This window comes from Ptychodera flava, chromosome 7, assembly GCF_041260155.1.
Source record: "Ptychodera flava strain L36383 chromosome 7, AS_Pfla_20210202, whole genome shotgun sequence".
Lineage (NCBI taxonomy): Eukaryota > Metazoa > Hemichordata > Enteropneusta > Ptychoderidae > Ptychodera > Ptychodera flava.
The window spans coordinates 18579426-18602140 of NC_091934.1; the positions used below are offsets into that span (position 1 = coordinate 18579426).

Here is a 22715-nt window from a genome sequence, read left to right on the forward strand (position 1 = left end):
CTGAATGTTTTAAAATAGGAAAACTGAGCTCAACGCTACTGTGGTGGCCTATGGGAAATTAATTACTGGTCTTGTGCCAGTTATGGCATGACGCTGGAGTGTAAACCATAGGCAGTTGGAAACTCTTCGTTCTGTAGTGCTGCAGGGTTTGTTTGGCAACGTACCACTTGAAATCACATTTTGCGGTCTTTTATGCATGTGTAATTCGGTAATTCTCTCCTCACAAGACGCCCAATACATTCATTGGGATTAGCTTTTCATGAAAAGTGTTATAGCTACAGGCTAGGCCCACGACGATCGTGTCACAAAATTTCACCCTTCATGGCACTGTATATAGTGGCCTGCAATCTGCAACCAGACAGCAGCGCGCAATTAATTTAATCACAATTCGGCATGCAGGTAAAAGGTATGAGACAGGACGCTGGTTGGACCGCCCCCTGTCTATGATCAAAGTTCTATATAACCATTTTCCTCTGAAATTTTATCATACGCCTGCTAAAATTTTGCTAATCCCTCCCTAAGTAATATGTTTTCCCATGGTTAAATTTGCTTTGGTTCGATTCTAAAAGTCGCTGATGCCCTCAATGGAACAAAAACATACGAAATGGCGCGAGAAGTGAACCCAGTCCTCCCCAGAACGATTAAAACGATTAACATAACAATTATTTGCATTGTTATGCAAATTGTATTAGCAATCCCTCGAGAAAACACTGTCTCCCCCCCCCCCTTCATTAAATGTGAAATACATAGAAGACTATTTGGTTGTTGTACTCTATTACTACCTCCGTCATTCTGGTCGTACAAAATGAGTCCCTGCTACAGGTACAATTATCACTCTTTGACTGTTTGATTGTACCTATTATGACATACGGCGCAGCGTGTGATGGATACGTGTTGATGGAGAGTTAGGTACGTAGATATCCACTTTATGGTTATAAAGCACACGTTCAAATACTGACATAGATTGGTTTTATCAGATGACATCTTACTGAGGTCTGCTTCCTCTAGGTTGAATTCAGATCGATCTAATTATACACAACTTAACTCGTACAGTGACAGCGATATATGGACTTCTATTTGTAATATCGATTCCACAGTTAATTATGTATATGGTATTTTATGTGAAATTTATGAACAAACATGGCTGAGAAATATACATAATGATACAAGGACGTGTGGAATACAGAAGAAGAAGCTCCGAACTGATAGACTACTAAGACAAATTTTGAATTTGAAAGCTACTTGTTCGACATAAGATCTTTTACCTATCAGATAGGAAGTGGCTAACAAAACTAAGAATTTCGGTTCAAAACCTTCAAATAGAATTTGGTAGAAGGTCAATTCCAAAAGTTCCTGCGAATGAAAGATTCTACAAACATTGTAAGTCTTTAGTTGAGAATAATTGTCACGTCTTGTAGAATGTCCAAAACACAGCACTTATCGACTAGACATTTTATTTCCATCCACAAGTTTGTATAATCCTGGCTTTCTTGATTTGAATGACAGAGAAAAGTTCATGTATATCTTTACAAACAAAGATAAACTACCCCTTGTGAAATTTGTTTCTTGTACTTTAGTTCCTCCCCTAGCAGCAGCTTCCCCCAGTGTTTGTTGAAGTTTGCATCTTTGAGTTTAGTAATTTTTGCCTCACCGCACCGTGACTCCGTTCAGTTTTTACGGCCGGGGAGGGGGGGGGGGCAAAATCTTGTCGCCGGTTTTCAAAAAAATATAGACCCCCTGCATTATTTGTGAAAAAAAGATGACCCCTCCTTTCTCAGGACGAAAAAATTTGATGACCCCCCCCCCCCCCGCTGAAAAATAACCAAAACCCATATGTCAAATTTACCCGCACGGTTTGGATTTGAACTCCGGTACGCGGCGCACTTTATCCGTGTAGTAGAGATGCCAGTGCACAAACTTCTCAGCCACATCCAAGCAACGTCTCAGGACAACTGTAAGGGAATTTTTTACTTCATTTCCATAGACAACTTATGTCCATCACACTGTTATGCAAATTCCCCTTTTTGTCTAAGTTACCTTAGGGTCGCGAGCATGTAAATGGTCTTTCAAAGATGAGATAGGCACTTAACCAGATACTACTGTAATATGAGTTGGCCGCCGAAGGCAGCCCGCTGCTTATTGTAGTGGGTTGGCAAAGTCCAGGCTTGCCAGTAAAGAGGGTCATGGGCCACACGTCGATCATGGCCATTGCATGAAGTAAACCTATTTATTGTAGTGGGCCGCCGAAGGCAGCCCGCCGGTAAAGAGGGTCGATCATGGCCATTGCATGAATTAAACCTAATTGGAGTGGGCCATGGCATAAAGTGGACTTTATCGTAGGTATTATGTTTTTGAAAATATGCTGACCCCCTTTCCTACCAGTGAAAAAGCGATGACCCCCCCCCCCTTTGCGGATTTTCAAAATTACGATGACCCTCCCATGATTTTGCCGCCACCCCGGCCGTAAAAACTGAACGGTCCCTTATGAATATGGCAAATTTTGACTCTCGGCCATATTTTTACCTTGTATCACAGTCACTCGGGAGACATTCTGCGTGTGGGTGTAGTTTCAACGATCGTTTATCCACAGGTTATTACTCTGCCGCAAAAGTTTGAGATATTGATATAGGCCTACTACTAATAGTACATGTTTTCTTTTTGCTTTTTTCAAATGCTTGTGAATGCAACCTTGAAGTCTAAGATTTCTCCGGCATTTTTGCCCGACAGAATTACAAAGATCCAGGACTTGGCAGGTGCCGCTAACGAAGCTGTTCGTGCAAAAAGGTGTTCGTGCTCAGTTTTTCTGTGGGTGGGCAAATTTAAAACTAATCAGCAGGGTGGGGAGAAGAAGTCAATATTTACAGCGGGCGGGGAAGAAATTTCAGTTTTTACAGTGGGCGAGGAGAAAATTTCTGGCAGTGGGTACCACGGTCACCTGTGGTCTATTCCGCTCTGCGTCTATATGTGCGCCCATAGACGTGTGTACATATGCCTGAGAAGGAGACACATGTAAACACGTCTACTTGTATGGAGCACATATATAGACGCAGAGCGGAATAGACCACAGGTGACTGTGGTGGGTACCAAAAAGTAGGCTTCAGTCCGAAATTAACATTGGCCATCTATTGTCCTTTTCGAAAAAAAAGTATGTTATCCAGTAAATAAAAACAGGCAGGAGTTTCAGTGGTGAGGAGAGGGCAGTGGGGAGCTTGAACTGTTGTGGGGAGTTTGGAGCGGGCACCAAATTTCAGTAGGAAGGCATATTTTCTGCACATGCCAGAAGAGAGCCTACGAACAGCTTTACTTTCCGCTCCAAATTTTAGGCCAAGGTCAAAAATATGTGCAATCAGTATATCAGCCTTTTAAACATGTTTTGTGATGATTTTGTAAAATTGACGAAATTTACCAGTTGGCGGCACCTGACTTGGCGCAAACTATTGACACTACATCACCGTGCGCATAGACGCCACACCTGAGTCAAAATCGAGTCACTCTTAGCTATCCCCACCAACCCACATATTACCATGATTTATTCATTTATTTACGGTCACGTGCGTGGGGGAAAAGTCATTGTCAAAGAATTATTTCTAAGCGCAGCACGACATAAAGATAAACAACTATGCGAATATATTTGTGCAGGAATTTTTGAGCACGGCAGCCAGTGCAGTGCTTTATGTAACATTGTAAGGACCCGGTATAGTATTTAGCGTTGATTAAGCGATTTCTCCCACAATGCACTCCTATACGATGACGTACATTGATTAGGCGGGAAGAACCAATATGGCGACAGCTCTATACTTGGAACAGTATTTGGACAGTAAGTGTGTTAAATTTTTCGAAAGTCTGCGATATTTTCTTAGCTCTTTGGTGTCAGCTACATTAGTTATCTGTTTCCATCGAATCCGCTTTCTCATTTTGACGTATTTTATCTCTTTCCGGGTATTATCGATGGCGATTTCGTATGCGCAGACGCTGTAATGTATTCAGCGTATACATTGTAAATAGCGATAAACTGATCGCGTCAAGCTTCGCTGGCACTGCATAGTGCAGCGATAAGGTTTTGATGTTGTCGCCGTGCCGCGTACATATGTACACGTCGCACCATGTGCTTCCCAATTGAAGTATTTAGTTTGTTCAAATATGCACAAAATTACAAACTCTTAGGTAAATGTTGTTGTAAATTTCTGACATATGCCTCAGCATGTAGTAAACTTCGGATATGTACATTCACACAAAATTTGAGCGCGCCGCGCCACTGCACTTCACACGTTTGGCGGGTAAGTGGCATCTCATGCCAGCACCAGACATTTTATCCTGTCGTTCCCTTGTCACATGAAAGAAGAAAAATGCTATGGATTTCATTTCTTTCGCTATTAATGTATGACGAAAGTTAGCCGAAAAGAAGTTTTCGAAAACGTAAGCGAAGTTTCAGAGAACAGGAAATGACAGACCCTTTGACCTGTACTTTGACAATAGCAGGTCAGAGGTTACGCATCATTGTAGCTCTCCATATCTTACTATTATGTGTACACAGTGCAGGGCTTCACCAGTGCACAACGCAGATCATGTATAGAATACGCAGCTAGCAGCTACGTACATGTATTCCCCGTCCAAAGTACCAAGAGAGCTTTTAACAGTGAACATAATATTTGGGTTCCATACATGGCCACTACACCGGACTACTAACGAAATCAGACGTCTTGTACAATGTATTGTATTTCAGGATTCTGTCTCAGACCAGGAATGTGGCTCAAGTTTAGCATTTGCATGCTAATGCATTTAAAGAGCTTAAAATACTAGTAGTTGAGTAACTTGTGGAAATGAAAGCTATTATGAGTAACTAACCAATGCCAAAGAGCTTGACTAAGTAGGCTGTAGTTATAAGTTGGTCTGTGATAATGCACAATTATCTTGAAATACTGTAGGTAGATCATTGTGTAGTCGCGTGAGTCCGTCAATCATTGTGTTCGTCTCCCTACTTAAAATACATGAAATAATGGTCAATGCACAAAGGGGGCGGGACTTTCAGGGGACTCCTTCAAACTGAAAACTGAAGATTAATGCACATTTATGTCTTTTTTTTTTAAGAATTCCTTTCCATTCAGAAACCTGTTTATTGATTTTATTTTGTATTTATTTAGTTTGCAAATCTTTTTCTTGTACACCCAAGGTTTAGAAAACTTACCGTATGAGCTTCAGAGGAACTTCTCACTGATGAGAGACTTGGATCAAAGAACACAAGGTGAGTCTTGTTATTGATGAAATAGGCACACCTGGAGAAAACTGGACCCAATATGCATTATGAAAATAGTAAGGTTTCTTAGGGGGGGCCATGCATGGCTTTGTGATACGACAGGACCACCTAGAATTGTGTTGACTGGTGAAATTGTTTAGCATGGGCTCAGTCATGTGCAGTCTTGCCAATGAAATGAATAATGTTGTAAAAGTGTATCAGGGCTCGCGTTCACGTCTATTTCTTGCGTTTTCACGCAAAAATATGCTCTGTGCACGCAAATATTTGGTCACGGTTACGTGACCGGCACGCAAAAAATCTGATAACCGGTATACCAACGCATAGCGCTACCAGTGACGTCGACGCCGCGCCTGCCTTGCATTGTCACGATAATGTAGGTGCAGTAACCTAGCGACGGAAAATTTCGCGCTGCCTGAGCTAAATAAGCATCCTCCAGGCGCATACGTATGTACCTGATAACCAAAACAATAGACGCCACTCAATGCAACCATCCCCGTTTTCCAGACATTCTCATGCAAATTATCAAAATAAATGTTTCAATTTAGAAAAATGTGGCGACTTTATCGAACACGTTTTGAATCCTAGAGTAAACAACGACTATAAATCATGGCAGGCAGACAGCTATCGCTCTTTGAATTACACGTCGCTAAACGTCAAAAGACGGCAAAAAAGACCACTGAGGATAGTGCTGTGAGTGAGAGCCAGTCTAGTAACATCAAGCACGATGAAGTTACCGAAGGAACCAGTGATGTTCCACACAAGATACGCACGAAACGCTATCAGCGAGATTGGGAACGACAATTTAACTGGCTCACGCTTAGCGATGCATCGTCGGCTACCCCCAAAATGCTGTGCAGGATTTGTGTCCGTGGCAAGAAGAAAAATAGATTCACCATAGGTTGCGACAACTATCAGCGATCAGCTCTTATCAACCATAGCGAAAGTAAAGACCATGCTGATGCAGTGAAAGAACTTGCCATGAAACGGAATTTCGTGACCGCGGTAAGCAATGCCAATAAAGCCAGCGAGGAGACTTTGATTGTTCAGTTACGAAGCGCATATTGGCTGATGAAAGAGGAAATGCCATCTCGATTATTTCCAAGTTTATTGACTTTGCAAAAGTTGAATAAGTGTCCGTCTGTAGTTGATGCTATCGACAGCGTAATACGCGAGGAAATTTCCGCGGACATCACACGCAGTCGAGTTATCGGTTTGCAACTCGACGAAAGCATTGACATCGCCGTGTACAAGAAGCTGGATCTGTATCTAAAGCTGGTCATTGATGGAAGGGCACGGACTCGGTTTGCCGGGAATATTAATGTCCCTGACGGCAAAGCAGAGACCATATACAACGCGGTCATTCAGTACTTTCAGGACAACGACATTCCTATCAACAAACTAGTCGGACTTGGCAGCGATGGGGCAGCCGTAATGACAGGGCAGCGGAGTGGCGTTGGAGTTAGGCTGAAAGTTGATATTCCACACCTGATACACATTCACTGCGTGGCCCATCGACTCGCCCTTGTCAGTTCTCAAGCCGCGGCTTCAGTAACACTAATCGAACGATATCAGGAAACTGTAAACCAAGTTTTTCACTACTTTGACGCCTCGGCTCAACGATACGAACGTCTCCGAGCGCTTCAGGATGTGGTTGAAAGTACCGACGTAACACTTAAAAAGCCAACTCCCGTGAGATGGCTATCGCTTGAGTCAGCAGTGAAAGCGATTGATAAATGTTGGCCAGCTATATGCCTAACTCTCGAGAATGACGCAACTACCAATGCCAAAGCCCATGGAATACTCACGAAAGTGAAGGAATATTCGTTCGTTGCAATTACCAAACTATTATTGGATGTGCTTCCAACCATTACGCGAGTTAGCAAGACATTTCAAACTCAAAACCTAGATCTTTCCGTTCCACGAGTGATGGTCTTATCAGCCATCGATAGTTTGACGGCGATACGTGATAATAACGATCTACTTGTTCGCGTAACCGACTTCAAGGCAAACATCCAACATTTCGACGGAGAACGTGCACGCTTTCGCGACGTCGAAGTCCTTCAGTCACACGATCAACGTCAAGTTCAATTTGATCGTGCTGTCACCGACTTCCTGAACAAACTCATCGACAACTTAAATACCCGATTTCCCATCAATGCCCTTGATGTCTTGTCCGCATTCGACATCATATTCAATCCCCAGCGTCTTCCAGCTGCACAGAGAGAGATCGCAAATTTCGGTACGGCGGCCCTGGAGACGATTGTGAACCACTTCGGACACCAGAACGGGCTTTTCGATGTGGCACTACTGAGAGCTGACTTTCTGCAGTTTAAATATCTCGCGAACGGATATCGTCAACTGCTATTGCCCGATTTCTGTGAGGAACTTATTATGAATCACAGAGCAACATTTCCCGACTTCGCATCCCTCGCGGAAATTGCGGTGTGCATTCCGATAACGAGCGTCGAATGTGAACGTGGCTTCTCGTGCCAGAACAGAATAAAATCAAAATTCAGAAGCTGCATAGGGGAAGGAAGGCTTCAGACTCTGATGCGTGTATCGATAGAGGGGCCAGATATGGCAGTGTTCGACTTCCGCCGTGCGCGAGAAAGTTTTTTGGCTCAAAAACGAACGCAGAAGCCTTGAGGTCGAGTTCAAAGGCCGTCACGGGACGATGATGATACTCTACTAGGGTCTCTCTTGGTTTTGGTGTACGCCTGGCTGCTTCTGTAGGTTTTCAGAGGCAGCTCAGCGTACACCAAAATCAAGGAGAGATCCTGAACTATGATGATGAACATTCTCATAGGTCTGAACTTTTCCCCAGTGACTTGTGTTTATATTTCTTGTTGATGAAACAAAATACGTATTAAATTCTTGATTTGAAGTTTGCAACCCGCACTTTCATCTTCTCCAAGCAAACAACAATGTAGTAGCGTGAGCACGTGTCAACTTCATAATGTATGTAAATGTTATTCACGTAGTTGTCTTTATACATAACAAAAGGATCTAGGCCGGGTTACATTCGCGATCGTTTTTTCCAGTAGGCGATATGCGAAAATGTAGTCGGGTACTGCAGTGTATACCATTGTGTTTTTGAAAAAAAAAAATTCAACACACCCCTTCCAAGGTACAAAGTATTTTATTCGCCACATTGTTTAAAGCATTAGCGTCACTAGACAGTTCAATGTACGCATTAAAGTGGTTACTTACCTGCCAAGCCAGTTTGTCTATTGTTACTTTGTTGCACGTAATTGAAATTGGTATTCACGCAAATTTTTTTAGGGCTTTGCGTGCACTGCACGTGAAAAATAAAATTTCGAACGCGAGCCCTGTGTATGCGTGATAAGTCTGTTTCAGTGACTTCACTGTATTTTCTCTGAATAGAAGACACTTTTCCTGCATAAAAGTAATAGGCTGTTATCAAAGGTTTGGTGGCGAACAGTGTTGATATCCTCTGTCTGTGCATCTTTCTCTATTTTGAATTATGTGGTTTAATTTAGGTAACACATAACACTCTGCCCTTGATAACAACTACACCTGTATCTTTCCAAAACTCCAGTCCAATTTTCCTTTGAATCCAAGGATGTTATTTTTCATTTTGGTCATTTTGCTGGCATACTCATTAAAGAATGAACAGTTAATTACAATTTATTTCACAGTTTATATTTGAATATTTGTATATTTGTTTTCTTTATAACTGTAATTCTGGTTTCTCTAAGGCATATATTATTGTACAAATGATAGGTTTTCAAAGCGCAGTAGCTATCCTTGTTTCACGAAGTTTGCTTGTCTAGAGTTATAATACAAGTACAAATACAGATACTATGAGATCATAGTGAATTTATGTCCAGGTTTATGTACTAGTTGTATGTCTATGTTAAGTTAATGTGGAGCTGAACACTGGAAAAAAACTGTACCAGCCACTCACCAGGTCAGCCTATTTTTTATTCAAGCAAATATGGTATACATGTACATCAGTTAACTTTTCCTCTTCCCAAGCTGCCTGTCAATGACAATTTTACTTCCTTTTTTAGCTCACATTTGGTTTTACCAATGTGAGTTTATCGTATAAGCTGAAGTCGATGGCGTCTGTATGTATGTGTGTATGTATGTATGTATGTATGTATGTATGTACGTACAGTATGTCCGTCAACATCAAAAACACGCAAACCGCTGCACATTTCAGCTTGGTATTTGGTGTGTGGATGCATCCTGGGCTATAGATGGGATTTTGTTCAAATGAAGTCTGCATTGCCAAAATTATGCAAATGAGCTTACAAAATGTGAAAATGGTCAAGAATCAATATCTTGAGAACCGCTGTTTTGATTGCTTTGAAAATTTGTGTGCAAGTACCTTAGGTGATCCTTATACAGTTTTATGAATATTGTGAAGATATCCTTAATTTTGTATTTTTACTGAATTTTTCGGTGATTTTTCTCATTTTCAGTAAAAATTCTTCTTCTCTGAAACCGCCAGCCCAATTGCTCTCAAATTTGGGTTGGATCTTTGCGAGGGTGTTAAGCTTCTAATTTGTTGAAATTATGACAAAATTGGGAAAATTACTATTTTGGAGCAATTTTGTCATTTTTGGTCAAAAAATCTTAAACAGTATTTTCTTTTTAAAACTCCTGGACAGACAGCTTTTGTATTTGGTACACAAACGTACAGAGATGACAATAGTTAGATAAGTGGAAATTGTCCTGAAATATACAAATTTGTATTTTGAAGACAATATTGTCATTTTTGGTCAAGAAAACTTGTTCTCAAAATTACTTGTTTGATAGCTTTGTAATTTGGTATAAAGTCTCGAGGGATGTTATTAGATACATTTTCTGCTCAAAGTGTTGGGAAACCCCCAAATTTGTATATTTCAGCCTCATGTAATTTTCTCAGTTTGTGACCTTAAATGACCTACACCAACCCCCAGGATATGTTGTGAGACAGTTTTGAAGGCTGTGAACATAATTTTGTCATATTTGGTATCAATTTTTAGGAAAATTTGATCCAGAAAACAAAGCTTAGGTGAATATTTCATTGCGGACCAATTTTTGCAACTTTTCTATGTAAGACATACAAGAACTGATGAGAAATTTGGATCCAGGATAATTCCAGATGTTGTAATCATCACCCACAGTGGAAGGCATTTCACCATCTGTAACTTACTTAAGTGCTGTTTACATTAGAATGATAACACTCATGGCATTAATCAAAAAATCCCCAAGGTTGTAAATATATTTCCTGTCATCTGGCGTTATGTAATACCAAGGGATGGAACATTTGATATTCTGGAGGGGGTAGGGTTTAGAAGATTGATGAGGTAGCATTACTTTTTTACCAGATCCCTTGTACATTTTTTTACCCAACCTCCCACCTTTTCTTCTTATCAAACCTTCTCTGTCTATTTTTTGTTGTTGACGTTTGCTTATGTATTTAGGATCAGCTTGTCCCATTGCTATAGAAGTTGATATGCATGTTCCTAAAGATGACCTCCAGTACCTAAGTTGCAGACCTTATTTGCATTGTTACTCTTGTTTTTCCTGGTTTAAATATTTCTCGAATAGACCAATTCGAACCGAATGTGAGCACACTGTCCTTGACGGTATTTTTAACCTGTTCACACTCAATTCTTTATAAGGCCAAACAAAAAAATATGTGCTGTTCCGATTACCCGACCTACCCCAATTTTAACCCCCCGACCCTAGACTTTTTAGAGCCTCGTAAACCCGGAAGTAAAAATAACGATATGAAAAAACGTGAAACGCATGAAATCACGCGAGAACTATGACAAATCGCGCAATCACGCGAGAACTAATACGTCATTCTTATAGAAGTGATGCCAGACGCTCATGAAAACTTTTGCGACATGACACTGCAGTGACAGTTGTTGCACACTGAACGGTTTCCGGTTTTCAAACTGCTGTATCTCAAAAAGTATTAGGTCTAATTCAATAAAATTTTCGATAAAAAAAATTCCAATTCAACTGCTCGTTCTACCATGGGATTTTTTTTGAAAATAAAGAAAAAAATATCGTGTCATTTTAGCGCTCAAAATCAAGCATTATTTACGCCATATGCCGTACTGCGGCATGGCACGCACATTTCTCAGGCCACTACTTCCTATGTTAGAATGGAATGGCTCGTTACAGTATGTTGTTCAGTGCCTAAACGGCGTTTTGTAGGTAGGTTTTCGCTAAAATGCAGGGACAATTTTCAGTCATCGGAGTTAGTATACCAAACAGCAACTGTTATATTAAATTTGTGGAAAGTTTGAAGCATTTTCATGGCCGTTTTTTGATGTAATCTTTCATTTACATTCTTGTTGTCATTTCCGAACCGCGCCATGCACAGCGCGGCCATATTATGCAGGCCAAGTGAAAACCCGGAAGTGTTTTGTGATAGTGAATCGAGCAAAATTTTGGTCAATTTTACTTTTTATAGTCATTCTATCATTAAAATATAAACCCGTACACCAAAAACTGTGTGTTAAGGTCAGTTCTGAGTAGTTTCAAAATCTGTGCGTTCGGAATTTACCGTGAATTTTGCCGTACGTACGTACACAGTCGTTTGGTGGGCTATTCAGCTCTGGGACTATTCGCCCCATAGACGTGGTACGTACTTCGTTGAACAGCCCCTAACTGCCAACGCTACAATCAGCTGTTTTCAAACGTTAACCCTGGTAGTTTTGCGAACATTAACCTGTTATTTTTCATCTGTTGATGTTACACAAAATTTACAAAATGATATTTGACAACAGAAATGAATACTCTTTCAATGATGTATGGGAATAAAGTCAGCATGCCATGGTTATTATTATAATAAATGTATGTAAACAACCTTTATTTTTAAACAGGATTAACGTAAACTGGGGAAAATGACAGACAGGAGTAGTGCAGGAATCGGGAATTGATAAACAAGACAAGTTGAAAGACGGGCAAATGAAGTGAGAATGAAAAATCTAAGGAAAGGAAAGGAAAAAATCATAACCCTGACTCTAGATTTCAATGCTAAAGGAAAATTGAGTACAACAAGATGACAGCTTTTTAGGGGGGAGTAATATTCTTGTGTAAAAAAGGACAGCTCCAGGGGGATTATTCTGTACTGTGAGTTGATCAGTTGAACAATGACTTATTTTATTCATATTCCTATGATTTTTGGTTTTTTGAATATCAGAATTTCTCAAATGTAACATTTAAGAAATTTTACTGATCTAAAATATATTCATTCTTTTTTGTTATTACTCAAGTTTAAGCTCCAGGGGGATTATTCTGTACTGTGAGTTGATCAGTTGAACAATGACTTATTTTATTCATATTCCTATGATTTTTGGTTTTTTGAATATCAGAATTTCTCAAATGTAACATTTAAGAAATTTTACTGATCTAAAATATATTCATTCTTTTTTGTTATTACTCAAGTTTAATTGTCCAAAATTTGACAGAGCTAGCTTAAAAACTCTGAAAGTTACAGTAGTTTGAAAATGGCGAAAAATAGCTTTTTGACTGGTAGTATACACGGTGCCGTCCAATTTTCAACTCTGTCTCACAAAATTTTTGGCATTTTCAAGTCTCTGTGTAAAGAAAACAATAGCTCCTTATACCGTACTCTTACAATATATTGCACAAAAAGTATTTTAAAGCAGATCAGTTAGAGAATTAATGATATACAACTATACTTTCATAGGGATACCCTCAAAATGACTCTTAGCCATATGTTGAAATTTTTTGACCATTTGTCAAAAAATCGAGCATATTTTAATTCTAAAAAAATCATAACCCTGGAAGTAGACAAGATAGAACCATCATTCAAACAGTTTTTTGAATCCTGAGACAAGATCTTCAAGAAAACATACAATTCAAGTAAGTTTAACCAAGAACAAAAAAGGGCCTGGTATCCCTACTTATAGCAGGCCTCGTCTCAAACAAAATGGTGACTCGCGATGGACATATTACGTGTACTCAATTTTGTTTCGCAAATGCGATCATGGAGAAGAAAGGTCGATTATGTTTTCTGTTAAACAGAACCGAACATTCGAAGAAATTTTGGAGGAACACCATCCAGGTTTTTCTGAATGTAAAATGTACTCTATTCGAGTTGAATGTGCCAGTGATGCTGCTGGGCCGTGGTTGGAAGTACAGCAGACAAATATACAGGTTGGCGAGGCTACAAACAACTTCAACATAAAGTATGTGCGTTTTTCTTGCGAGTGACTACAAAAAGCTGAGGATTTACCTGTGGATAAACAGTTCACTTTCCTGTCAAAGAATTGTTATTCAGCCATATCAATTTCCGTGGCAGTCTAATAAACCACACACTTCAATTCTACTGATGAATATTTTATTTTAATATATTGGTATTCAATTTGAGTGCGTTTCATGAGGAAATTGTTCACTGGTAGTTTGTTTGAAGGCGTACAAAATGCACATTAAAAAAAAATGAAAAAAAAAAATTTCCCTACCTACCCTATTTTTGAAAACCATGTAATCGGAACAGCACATTTTTTTTTTTGGCCTAAACAAGTCAACATTGACCATTGATAATGAATGGTTGGGGCCAAACCATGTTGGTGAAATGGTGGTGAAACTGGAGGATTAAAAATATTAGTGCTCTGCATGCTCTGCATCTTTGTATGCGTGTGTTTGTATATGCATGAATCTGCCTCGAAGTTTTCAAGCTATGATGTGAGGGATGCTTTTATTTACACCAGTGAAAGTCAATGTCATGTGTTTTTGCCATCCACTAGATGTGCTGAAACAGATAGACAACCTAGCGGACGACTACATCAAGAATGTCCGAGAAATGCCCAGGGAGAAACGGGCGGATCACCTCCGGAACATCCAGAATTTATTCAACAAAAGCAGGGAATACGGAGACGATAAAGTGCAACTTGCAATGCAGACCTATGAAATGGTGAGTGGGAACTGTGTTGTTGAATTACTTTTCTGTCGTGATCTCACCTTCTTAACCCCTTTCCTGGCAGAAAGTATCACTTCCACATCTGCCAAGTCAGTAAAAAGCGTTATTTCGCCAAAACCACAAGTATTTTCACCCACTTGGCTTGGACTGTTATAGAGGCTTCATCAGTCTGTGAAGACCATGTTTACAGTATCTTTGTTTTCAGGGCCTTCAAATGTTCAATTTTTTTGTTAAAATGGACCATATGGGACATGTTTTGCTTCACTAGTTTTAATCAACTTGACCTGATGATGAAATATGAACTTAGTAATGAGTGGAGGACCTATAAACTCTTATGATTGACACGAAATGTAAGAATTCCTGACAGGGAGTGACAAAGAAAATAACACAGATCGCAGGAGTACTATTATTTTGGTACCATTGCTGTTCAGAAGTGAAAGGTTAAAACTTCGAAAAAACTCAGAAACAGTTTTCACACATGATTTGTAAGAAAGTTGTCAATTTATTGTCAAGACAGGAAAATTTGCATGTAGGATATTTGAAGTGTTTTTTTAGGTCTCCTCAAACTATTGTGTGATAGCTGCTATGGGTTTATCATGCCAAATAGTTCACATTTGAAGGAAATGCCCATTCATCGATCTCATTGTCAAAGACTTTCTTTAACCCTTTCACCACCATGGTTTGGTCCAAACCTATTGTTATCAATGGCGATTGTGGACCTGTTTACAGGGAATTGGGGGTGAGCAGGTTAAACTTACCTGTTCATCCTGAATACCAGGCATACAGATCCATACTCACCATCAGTAATGATGGATTTGGGTGAAACCATTGTGCCGAGATGGTTACAGTACATTTATGTACTTACCGGATTTTTCCACCATGAGTCAAATCCTGTCAAAACTCTGATAATTTGATGAAAATTATCGATTAGAATCTCTTCTAAATTCAAAATCAAAGCGTAATCACTGATTTTGTTTCACAGGTTGACAAACACATCAGGAGACTAGACGCTGATCTGGCAAGGTTTGAACAAGAATTGAAGGAGAAAAATCTAGAACAGAAAAGCACGGATTACGACAGTGCAGCGTCAGCAAGAGATAAAAGTAAGCCCTGTGAACTGGTTTCAGGTCAAAATGTCTGGCTGAACTCCGCAATAGACCAGCTATACTGTTTGCAGACCATTCTAAAAACCTACATGTTAACCCTTTGAGTGCTGTATTTTTTCCCACCAAAATTTTAGTGCAACATTTTACCAATTTTTATGAACTTTTCTGTAATTTTTCTGATAATTTTGGACCAAATGAACACAATATTTCATCAGCCAAAGTTTTTTATCAAAAGTTTGGCAAAAATCTGACAAAAATTGACTGAGGTATATTTTATAAGGGCGACAAAAATTGACTTAGGCGCTCAAAGGGTTAACTGCACAGAGTGTGCATATAGACTGCTTATAAGGATTTGTTGCTTTTATGTTACAAGATATCAACATTTACAAGTGAAACATTGTTCATTTTGTGAGACCTGTCCTTAAGTTTTGATAATATTTTCTTTTTTTTTTTCATAATTTTATTTTTCTTTCAGAATCGCGGTCCAGCAAGAAGGGCGCAGACAAATCACAATCAGGGAGGAAAAACCGAAGGAAATCTTCCGATGACGAAACGCCAAAATCATCGCGGAAAAAAATGAAAACCACAGTTCAGTAAGTCGTGAACACCAAAAAGTCTATTAACCCTCCATCCTATTCAGTTGAATTGTGAACAGAATTATGAGGCAAATCTAGGTCTGTGGATCATGATGGACTTATTTTCAAAGGATTAGTATTTGAGGCAGTTACAAAGAACATATTTGGTGCCTTACCAACACCCAACTGTGTACATTTGATGCCAAAATTGTTCATTCTGAAGACCTCAACATACATAGTTACCGTACATCCTGGTATTTTTTCTGGTAAATTATGTAATATGGTATTCAAAATCAACATTAAACAACATTAGACTACTAGAAGAACGGATGTTTTTGCTTGGAATTTATAACAATTGGGCAAATCATAAAAAAAATTCAGTGAGTCCAATTAGCTGCTGTGGGGTGGTCTTACTGATGGATCACCATATTTATTACTGAGGAAATGCTTCACTTGGATGTGCTCCCCTCCCCTTCTTTGAGTGGTTCTTCAATCACAAGGTCTTATTCTGGAGACCCCCCCCCCCACCTCACTCACCCTGTCCCCCAGAATCTTGAAGCAAATCTGTGCTGAAGGAATACTTTGCAGTATGTAAACTTAGTGTGATACTGTATGATCAAAGAGTAGAACATCAATGTATTGCAATTGATACACTTCGTGACATTCTTTCCATTTTGTAGAACGGAAACCGTAACACCAATCCTCACGTTGCCGTCAGTCATCCATGCACCATCGGACGTACTTGACATGCCCGTCGATCCGAATGAACCAACGTATTGTCTCTGCCATCAAGTCTCCTACGGTGAAATGATTGGTTGTGACAACCCAGATGTAAGTAGCAAATAACCAATCACAGGTTTTCCATGGCGCCAAAACCCTTAAAAAGATAGCTTTGGCGTCAAGCTAAAAACCAATGGTTGCATGTACAGATGTTTCCTGTTCTGAGTGGTACAGTACGGTATATCCAGAGACTTTATACCACTCACTCACATACAGGACAAGCAAGAATCACTATTCATTATGTTATTGATTACATTATAGCGTTGTCAATACCAGTGACTTTTGTGATGTCATTCCCCTAGACTATTACTGACAATGTATCTGATCTTCCAGTATTGTGGGCCAAGAAGTTTTCTCATATACCGGTACATGTGCTATGATAAGAAACTCTATTCAAAGTTGTCTGAAGGATGACACACATATTTCCAAGTTCATCGCTTGTCAGGTGTTAGGTAGGCCAAGAAAAAATTGTTAGTGGTCTCTGAATTTGACATTTGGCAAAAATGAGATTTTATTGTTTACATTTCAGTTTTGCATTTTCCCCTCTCCACTTTGCTGTGTGACTGTCACTGAAAAAGTTACTGTGTTTTTCACATGCAGCAAAGTACCTCCTCTTCTTTGAGGCTACTTAGGGTAATGACAGGAAGGCATCTCCATAAATTATAAAATTGTTAAGCTCTCATGTATTGCATCCTGCAGCTTTAGTGAGAATGCTGTGACAAGGATTTTGTGGAAGACGCCTATAGAAAAACAAAAGACATGCATATTTCCATGTGATGCACACTTGATCAGAAGCAGATCAAATGATTTTAACCTTTTCCATCATTGTGGACCTATTTTGCCAAACATCATTCATGTTATGCCAACAATCACCTATTAGTTTTACCTTCAACCACGTATATATATAAATTTGATGCCTATGGTCTACTTTCGTGTTGAATTTTCAGTGTCCTATTGAATGGTTTCATTTTGCCTGTGTTGGTTTGACAAGTAAACCGAAAGGAAAATGGTAAGAGAGATTTTGCTTTTCTCACTCCGTATCTAGGTATGAAGGCCAGTGATCTGTAACTTGCTGTATTATTTTTTGTAATATTTGCTTCCAAACTAAAATAATTTCCTGTAAATGCACATGCAAGAGGATGTGCATTCAATTTCAAGCATGTGGCCTCAGGCAGAATAATAAACAAGTAAACAAAAACAAGCAGACAAACAAGTTAACAAATTATATGCAAAAATAAAAGAGACAAAAAGACCACACACAAACAAAACAAGTTAACAAACAAACAGACCTGCAAAATATGGTACAAATGTATTTAAGTAGTTGTTTGACTTCTCACCAACATACTTAACCACTGTCTTTGCTACGGAATTTTCCTACTCGCAAATCTCTCCACAGAATGCAGCAACTCTGCATGCCAGTGAACTCAGTATTACGACCATCAAAGTTTTCTAACAGCAGAATAAATATCAAACTCATCATGAAAAGTAAAAATCTGCATTACCTAAAAGAAGCATAACCAAAACTCAAATATTTGCCAAGATAAATTTGTACTATTTGACGAAGAGGAACGTGGTGTTTCAACTTCTCAATTACGCTGAAATGTAAAATTTGGCCATTTTTAGCTCATCGATACAAAGTTGTCAGATGGTATGTGTCTCTTTCAAAAGTTGCAGCTTTTCAGCTGTTCAAATCGCAATGGAACCAACAATGCTCGTTTTGCGTAACTCTGCTAGTACTGGCACAGTCTTGTGTCTCCTTTAACAGCTTACCGAAAATGTCCCATGAATTTATCTGAGAAGATTACTGGGTGTTCTTCATTTCCTTTGGCCTAAACAAGCAGTCTTCTATCTGAGAGGTCCTAACCATTATGAAGTCTCATCTTATAATCTCTCACACAGGTTTTGTCCAAAATGTATTCAAGAAAGGAAAAAGAAATAACGAGTGGAACAAGAGACCCAGACTTCAAGAATGTACCTTCTCACCCCTAATTCACCTGAAAAATGGACTGATCTGGCATTGTGAACAACTAGCACATTCCAAGAGTCAGGCTTTACAGGGATGGCAAGGTTCATAGACTAGTATTTTTAGATATATGGTGTTCAGCTATATTTACATCCCAAAATATTGTAAAAAAAGAAGTTAAAATTTTATCTGTGAAATTTTTATTTTTTATGTGACTCTGGGACCCCAAAACGAGGGGTCTGTACTGTTGTGGAGGTGTCTTGTACTCAAAAGAAGGCTGTTACTTACTGACGAAACCTTTCAACCATATTTCTCAGGCATCTACCTGTAACACAGTTTATAGTTTTAAATACCTTTATAAATAATCCCGAGTGATGCTGCCTTGTCCTCCAAATGTCTATTGTGTGTGCGGGACACTTTCCTCCAAAGTTTTCCGACATGACAAAGCGGTGATAGACAAAGTCAAGTTTGTTGTCACTAACAGTGAGGTTCTTGCATCATCAGGAACAAAAGCAGATTCATACGCCCTTGCAATATTTTTCACAGTTCTGACATAGATGATGAGTCTTTTTGGCTGCAGCTGCAGATGATGGAGAAGGTGGCAAAAATTGAACTTGTATGTCAGCCATATTATAAAGTGTCATCTTCTCTGTATAATGTACATGTTTGTAAATCTCTAAAAATATTTACTCATGTAGTTGTGTATTGCTAATGAAATAGATGCTGATATGGAGTTACTATCATCCACGAAATTCAGTATACATGAATTTCATCCAAAAAGTTTGGCCGTGATTGAACGGCTGCCAGTCCCAAGATCTGTTTATGAGTTTCCAAAAAGAACGTTGAGATTCACAGTATTCAGCTTGTCAACTCAGCCTGTGCATGTGTAGACTGCATCAAGAATGTGGTGTACATATGTACCGGCAGAGTTGACAAGCTGTTTCTGGTCGTAACTAGAATTCAAATGTAAACAACAACAGTGCACTTTATATGTACCAATGCTGTTGACAGGATAAATAGTAGGTGTTTCAACATGCTTGGGGAGTAGAACAAGAAGCTGCAGTGGACATGCAAAACAAAAATAGTGGAAAAATCATCAAAAGTTGCAACTGCTGGCATTTCAATATGCGTATATGAATTTATACTTGTGTTTCCACAAGTTACAAAGTGAGAACATTTTTGTTCTTGCCCAGATGTGTTTTACAGTAGTGTGGATACACAGGTGAGCCATGAACAACGACAGTGTAACACATCTGCAGCGCCCTCATACTTCATATGTCTGTTTGATGTACTAGCGGTACATGGTTACACTGTGGCTTGCAAACCCTGGCAAAATCATAGTAGGGAAACTACTGTCTATGGCAAAATTTAATGTCTTTTAATTCCGCAACAAAATGCACAGAAACAATTATGGCTTCTTCTAAATTCCAGTAGCCAAACCGGCCTCTTTCCCAGTTGTTAAAACTTTCCCGACTATCTAATTTTGTGCAGATCTGTGAAACAAGAAGTGCGAAAAGTCTCAATAACTGATTTCCCAGTTTAAATTCAGACCCAAACGGGATGGATAAGATTCATGTTTTAAAATCCCCAAAAAGTTAACATTTCACAAAAATCTCATTGTGCTTCAGACTGTCATAAAATTCACCATCAAACCTCTTGACTTTGTTCCTAGTCACGCCTTTTGTCTGCATTTCTCTAATTACATATTCTAGATTATTTTGGACAGCAATGTTAACTTCCTATTTAAACCAATTTAAAATTCACTTATACCGAAAATGACATTTTGCCATAAGACTATCAATGATTCAAAATCAACACAAGCCATTTTGCAACAAAATTTTTCAGTGTGAGAAGATGAGGAATATTTTAACGTGTTTTGTGATTTTAGTGAAAAACAACGTAAGTAGGATGTGATTCCAGTTTATTTAATTATCCATGTTCTATTTTTTTCCTGTCTTCCCAAACACATCCTATTGCCACCGGACAAATTATTTGTTGTTGGAGGTAGTTGTGTGGTATGCTTCATAGATTCTGGGTTGACTTTGAAACGGTCTGCAGTAAGTTTGCGGTCACTATGGTGACTACGCCACAGTGAAAGAGCTGTAGCTGTACAGAACAGAGCGCTATCCGATCTTGTGTATTATTTACAAAAGATTATAATAATTGTTATTCTTTATTAGACTTTTTTAAACTGATGTCTGTCGTGTGTTCAGTATCTGCCCTTGCACATTTCGTATGTTAGCTACGCAGTCACCTGCCACCAAAGTACTTCAATTTGAGCATCAGTAACAGGACCATCGTATGTATAATCTGGAAAGGAAACAAAAGCACCGGGGTTGGAAATGCTTCATTTTTGAAAACGTTATTCGGATTCAAGAAAAACCAGTAGTTTGAATATAGCACTAAATCCACTCAAGATAGGCCTGTGATACTCTGTGCTATAATGGCTTGATTTTGTAGTGTCTGTGCAAAGGTTAGAGACCATAGGTACATCGTCTTGGAACTATAGTGGTAATATCATACGGATCCTAATTATGAATTGCCAAAGTTCCCTGTGAACACAAACCTTTGGATACAAACTTAGAGGGTTTCCTTGAGATAGGGTAGAGTGGTAGCTAGTATGTACTCTATCCCCAACCCTAAGGACTCCCTAAGCTACTGTGATCAATGTGCAGCACTCCGTGTTCAGTATTTACTCTTGCTACATATATGACACAGGGAAATTTGTTTTGGCTGGTGTCTGCTCAGTGCCAAAACAATTACTTCAGACTACATGTTTATTTTTAAACAAGAAGGGCCAGTCAAATTGGAAAGTCCTTGGTCCATACAAATAGAACAATCAAAATATTAGTCATCTGGATTCTCTGATTACTGCATTTCCGTCTGTCTGTTCTCTGAAAATTAGGATGGTCACCCCCTGGAATACTGCCATCCGCGCGTCCTACCGACAGTTGGGCCTATGGAGTAGGGTTGCCATATGTTGGGTGAACTTCCAGGGGTAGCCATCCTAGAACAGTTCTGGGCAGGTCTAAATTTTATAATCTCTTTACTGGAAACACGGAGGAGAACAAATTTTTATCAAAACCTGAGTAATCTAAGCGTACGTATGTGGTGTAATGACAGAGAGGGCTAGTGTGAAAGACAATTTGTACAAGTGAAGTTTTTCCTGTGTGTTGTGTTTTGTTGGTATCTTTGTCATATTACTACAGTACAATAAAGTTTCACTAATTTCTGTACGACGGTTGGCAATTGTGTTTTCATTTTGACAACTTTCTGCACATGGCATTTTGAAATTATTTAAGACAAAAAACGGTGATGGTCCATTTGGTGCATATCATGTTTATGGCCATATATGAAATTCTTTCATGATTTGTGATATTGTGAAAAAAATTCAAGCTATCTTTGCTGCAAACTGTAACAGAATTGTTAACAACTTTTTAGTTTCTGGTAGTATGCACCTTGAAGGTGAAAGACTTTATGCTTGAACTTTCCTCAAATGAACGAACTTTCAACCTCAGTCGTACCAAATCAAGAATGAAATCTGGGGGTCTCATTGCAAATGCAATGGCAACATCCCTGTGTGAACTCAATGGGGAAAAATTGAGTAATGGAATTTCACAAAACTTAGATGGTGGAAACTTTGCTTTGAGAGCTCAAAATTAGATAGATAGATCCATCGCTTGGAGGCGCTCTCTTGGGGCGCCCTCGAGTGACAGATCTTTAAGTCTACTACAAAATGAACCCCCACAAGCAGTAGACCAAATAAGAAATGTTGAAATTCAAATATCTACCCCGGACGTGTACTCTACCTTCAATCCAGTAACAGTTCCCCTGTGTCAAATGTCTTGGTGGCAACCATCTTAACACCATTTCCTAAGAATCACACCTTGGACTCAAGAAATCTTTACCAGTGTATGCATTGGTGTAAGGCTACATGTAGCCGGTGATAATTCAAGATACTCCAAATCTAACTCCAACAGTTCAAAATCTTAAAGGCTGACTGGTGAACTCAGTATAATGTTCCCAACCCTCAGCCTTTGACTCTTAACAACATCAAACGTTAATGGACTTTCCTCTCGGCCAGATTTTCAATTCAAATTTTGCCAATACTTCCTGATCTACC

The 22715-nt window shown here is 39.1% G+C and overlaps 1 protein-coding gene across 1 annotated transcript; it reads left to right on the forward strand.

The window, feature by feature from the left end:
* The first annotated feature begins 3672 nt into the window (after nt 1–3672).
* Nucleotides 3673–21828, forward strand: LOC139136933 (inhibitor of growth protein 4-like). The gene is made up of 8 exons (XM_070704795.1): nt 3673–3817; nt 5171–5242; nt 13996–14162; nt 15151–15271; nt 15750–15867; nt 16530–16680; nt 17577–17638; nt 18529–21828. The coding sequence occupies exons 1-8, from the start codon at nt 3781–3783 to the stop codon at nt 18566–18568; spliced, it is 768 nt and encodes a 255-aa protein (XP_070560896.1). The 5' UTR covers nt 3673–3780; the 3' UTR covers nt 18569–21828.
* The last annotated feature ends 887 nt before the right edge of the window (nt 21829–22715 follow it).

Bases quoted from the DNA above. Each gene is read 5' to 3' on its own strand.
- LOC139136933 (XM_070704795.1), top strand. From the start codon at position 3,781: ATGGCGACAGCTCTATACTTGGAACAGTATTTGGACA. The intron at 14,163-15,150 runs GTGAGTGGGAAC...TTTGTTTCACAG, and splicing joins CAATGCAGACCTATGAAATG to GTTGACAAACACATCAGGAG. The intron at 15,272-15,749 runs GTAAGCCCTGTG...TTTTTCTTTCAG, and splicing joins AGCGTCAGCAAGAGATAAAA to AATCGCGGTCCAGCAAGAAG.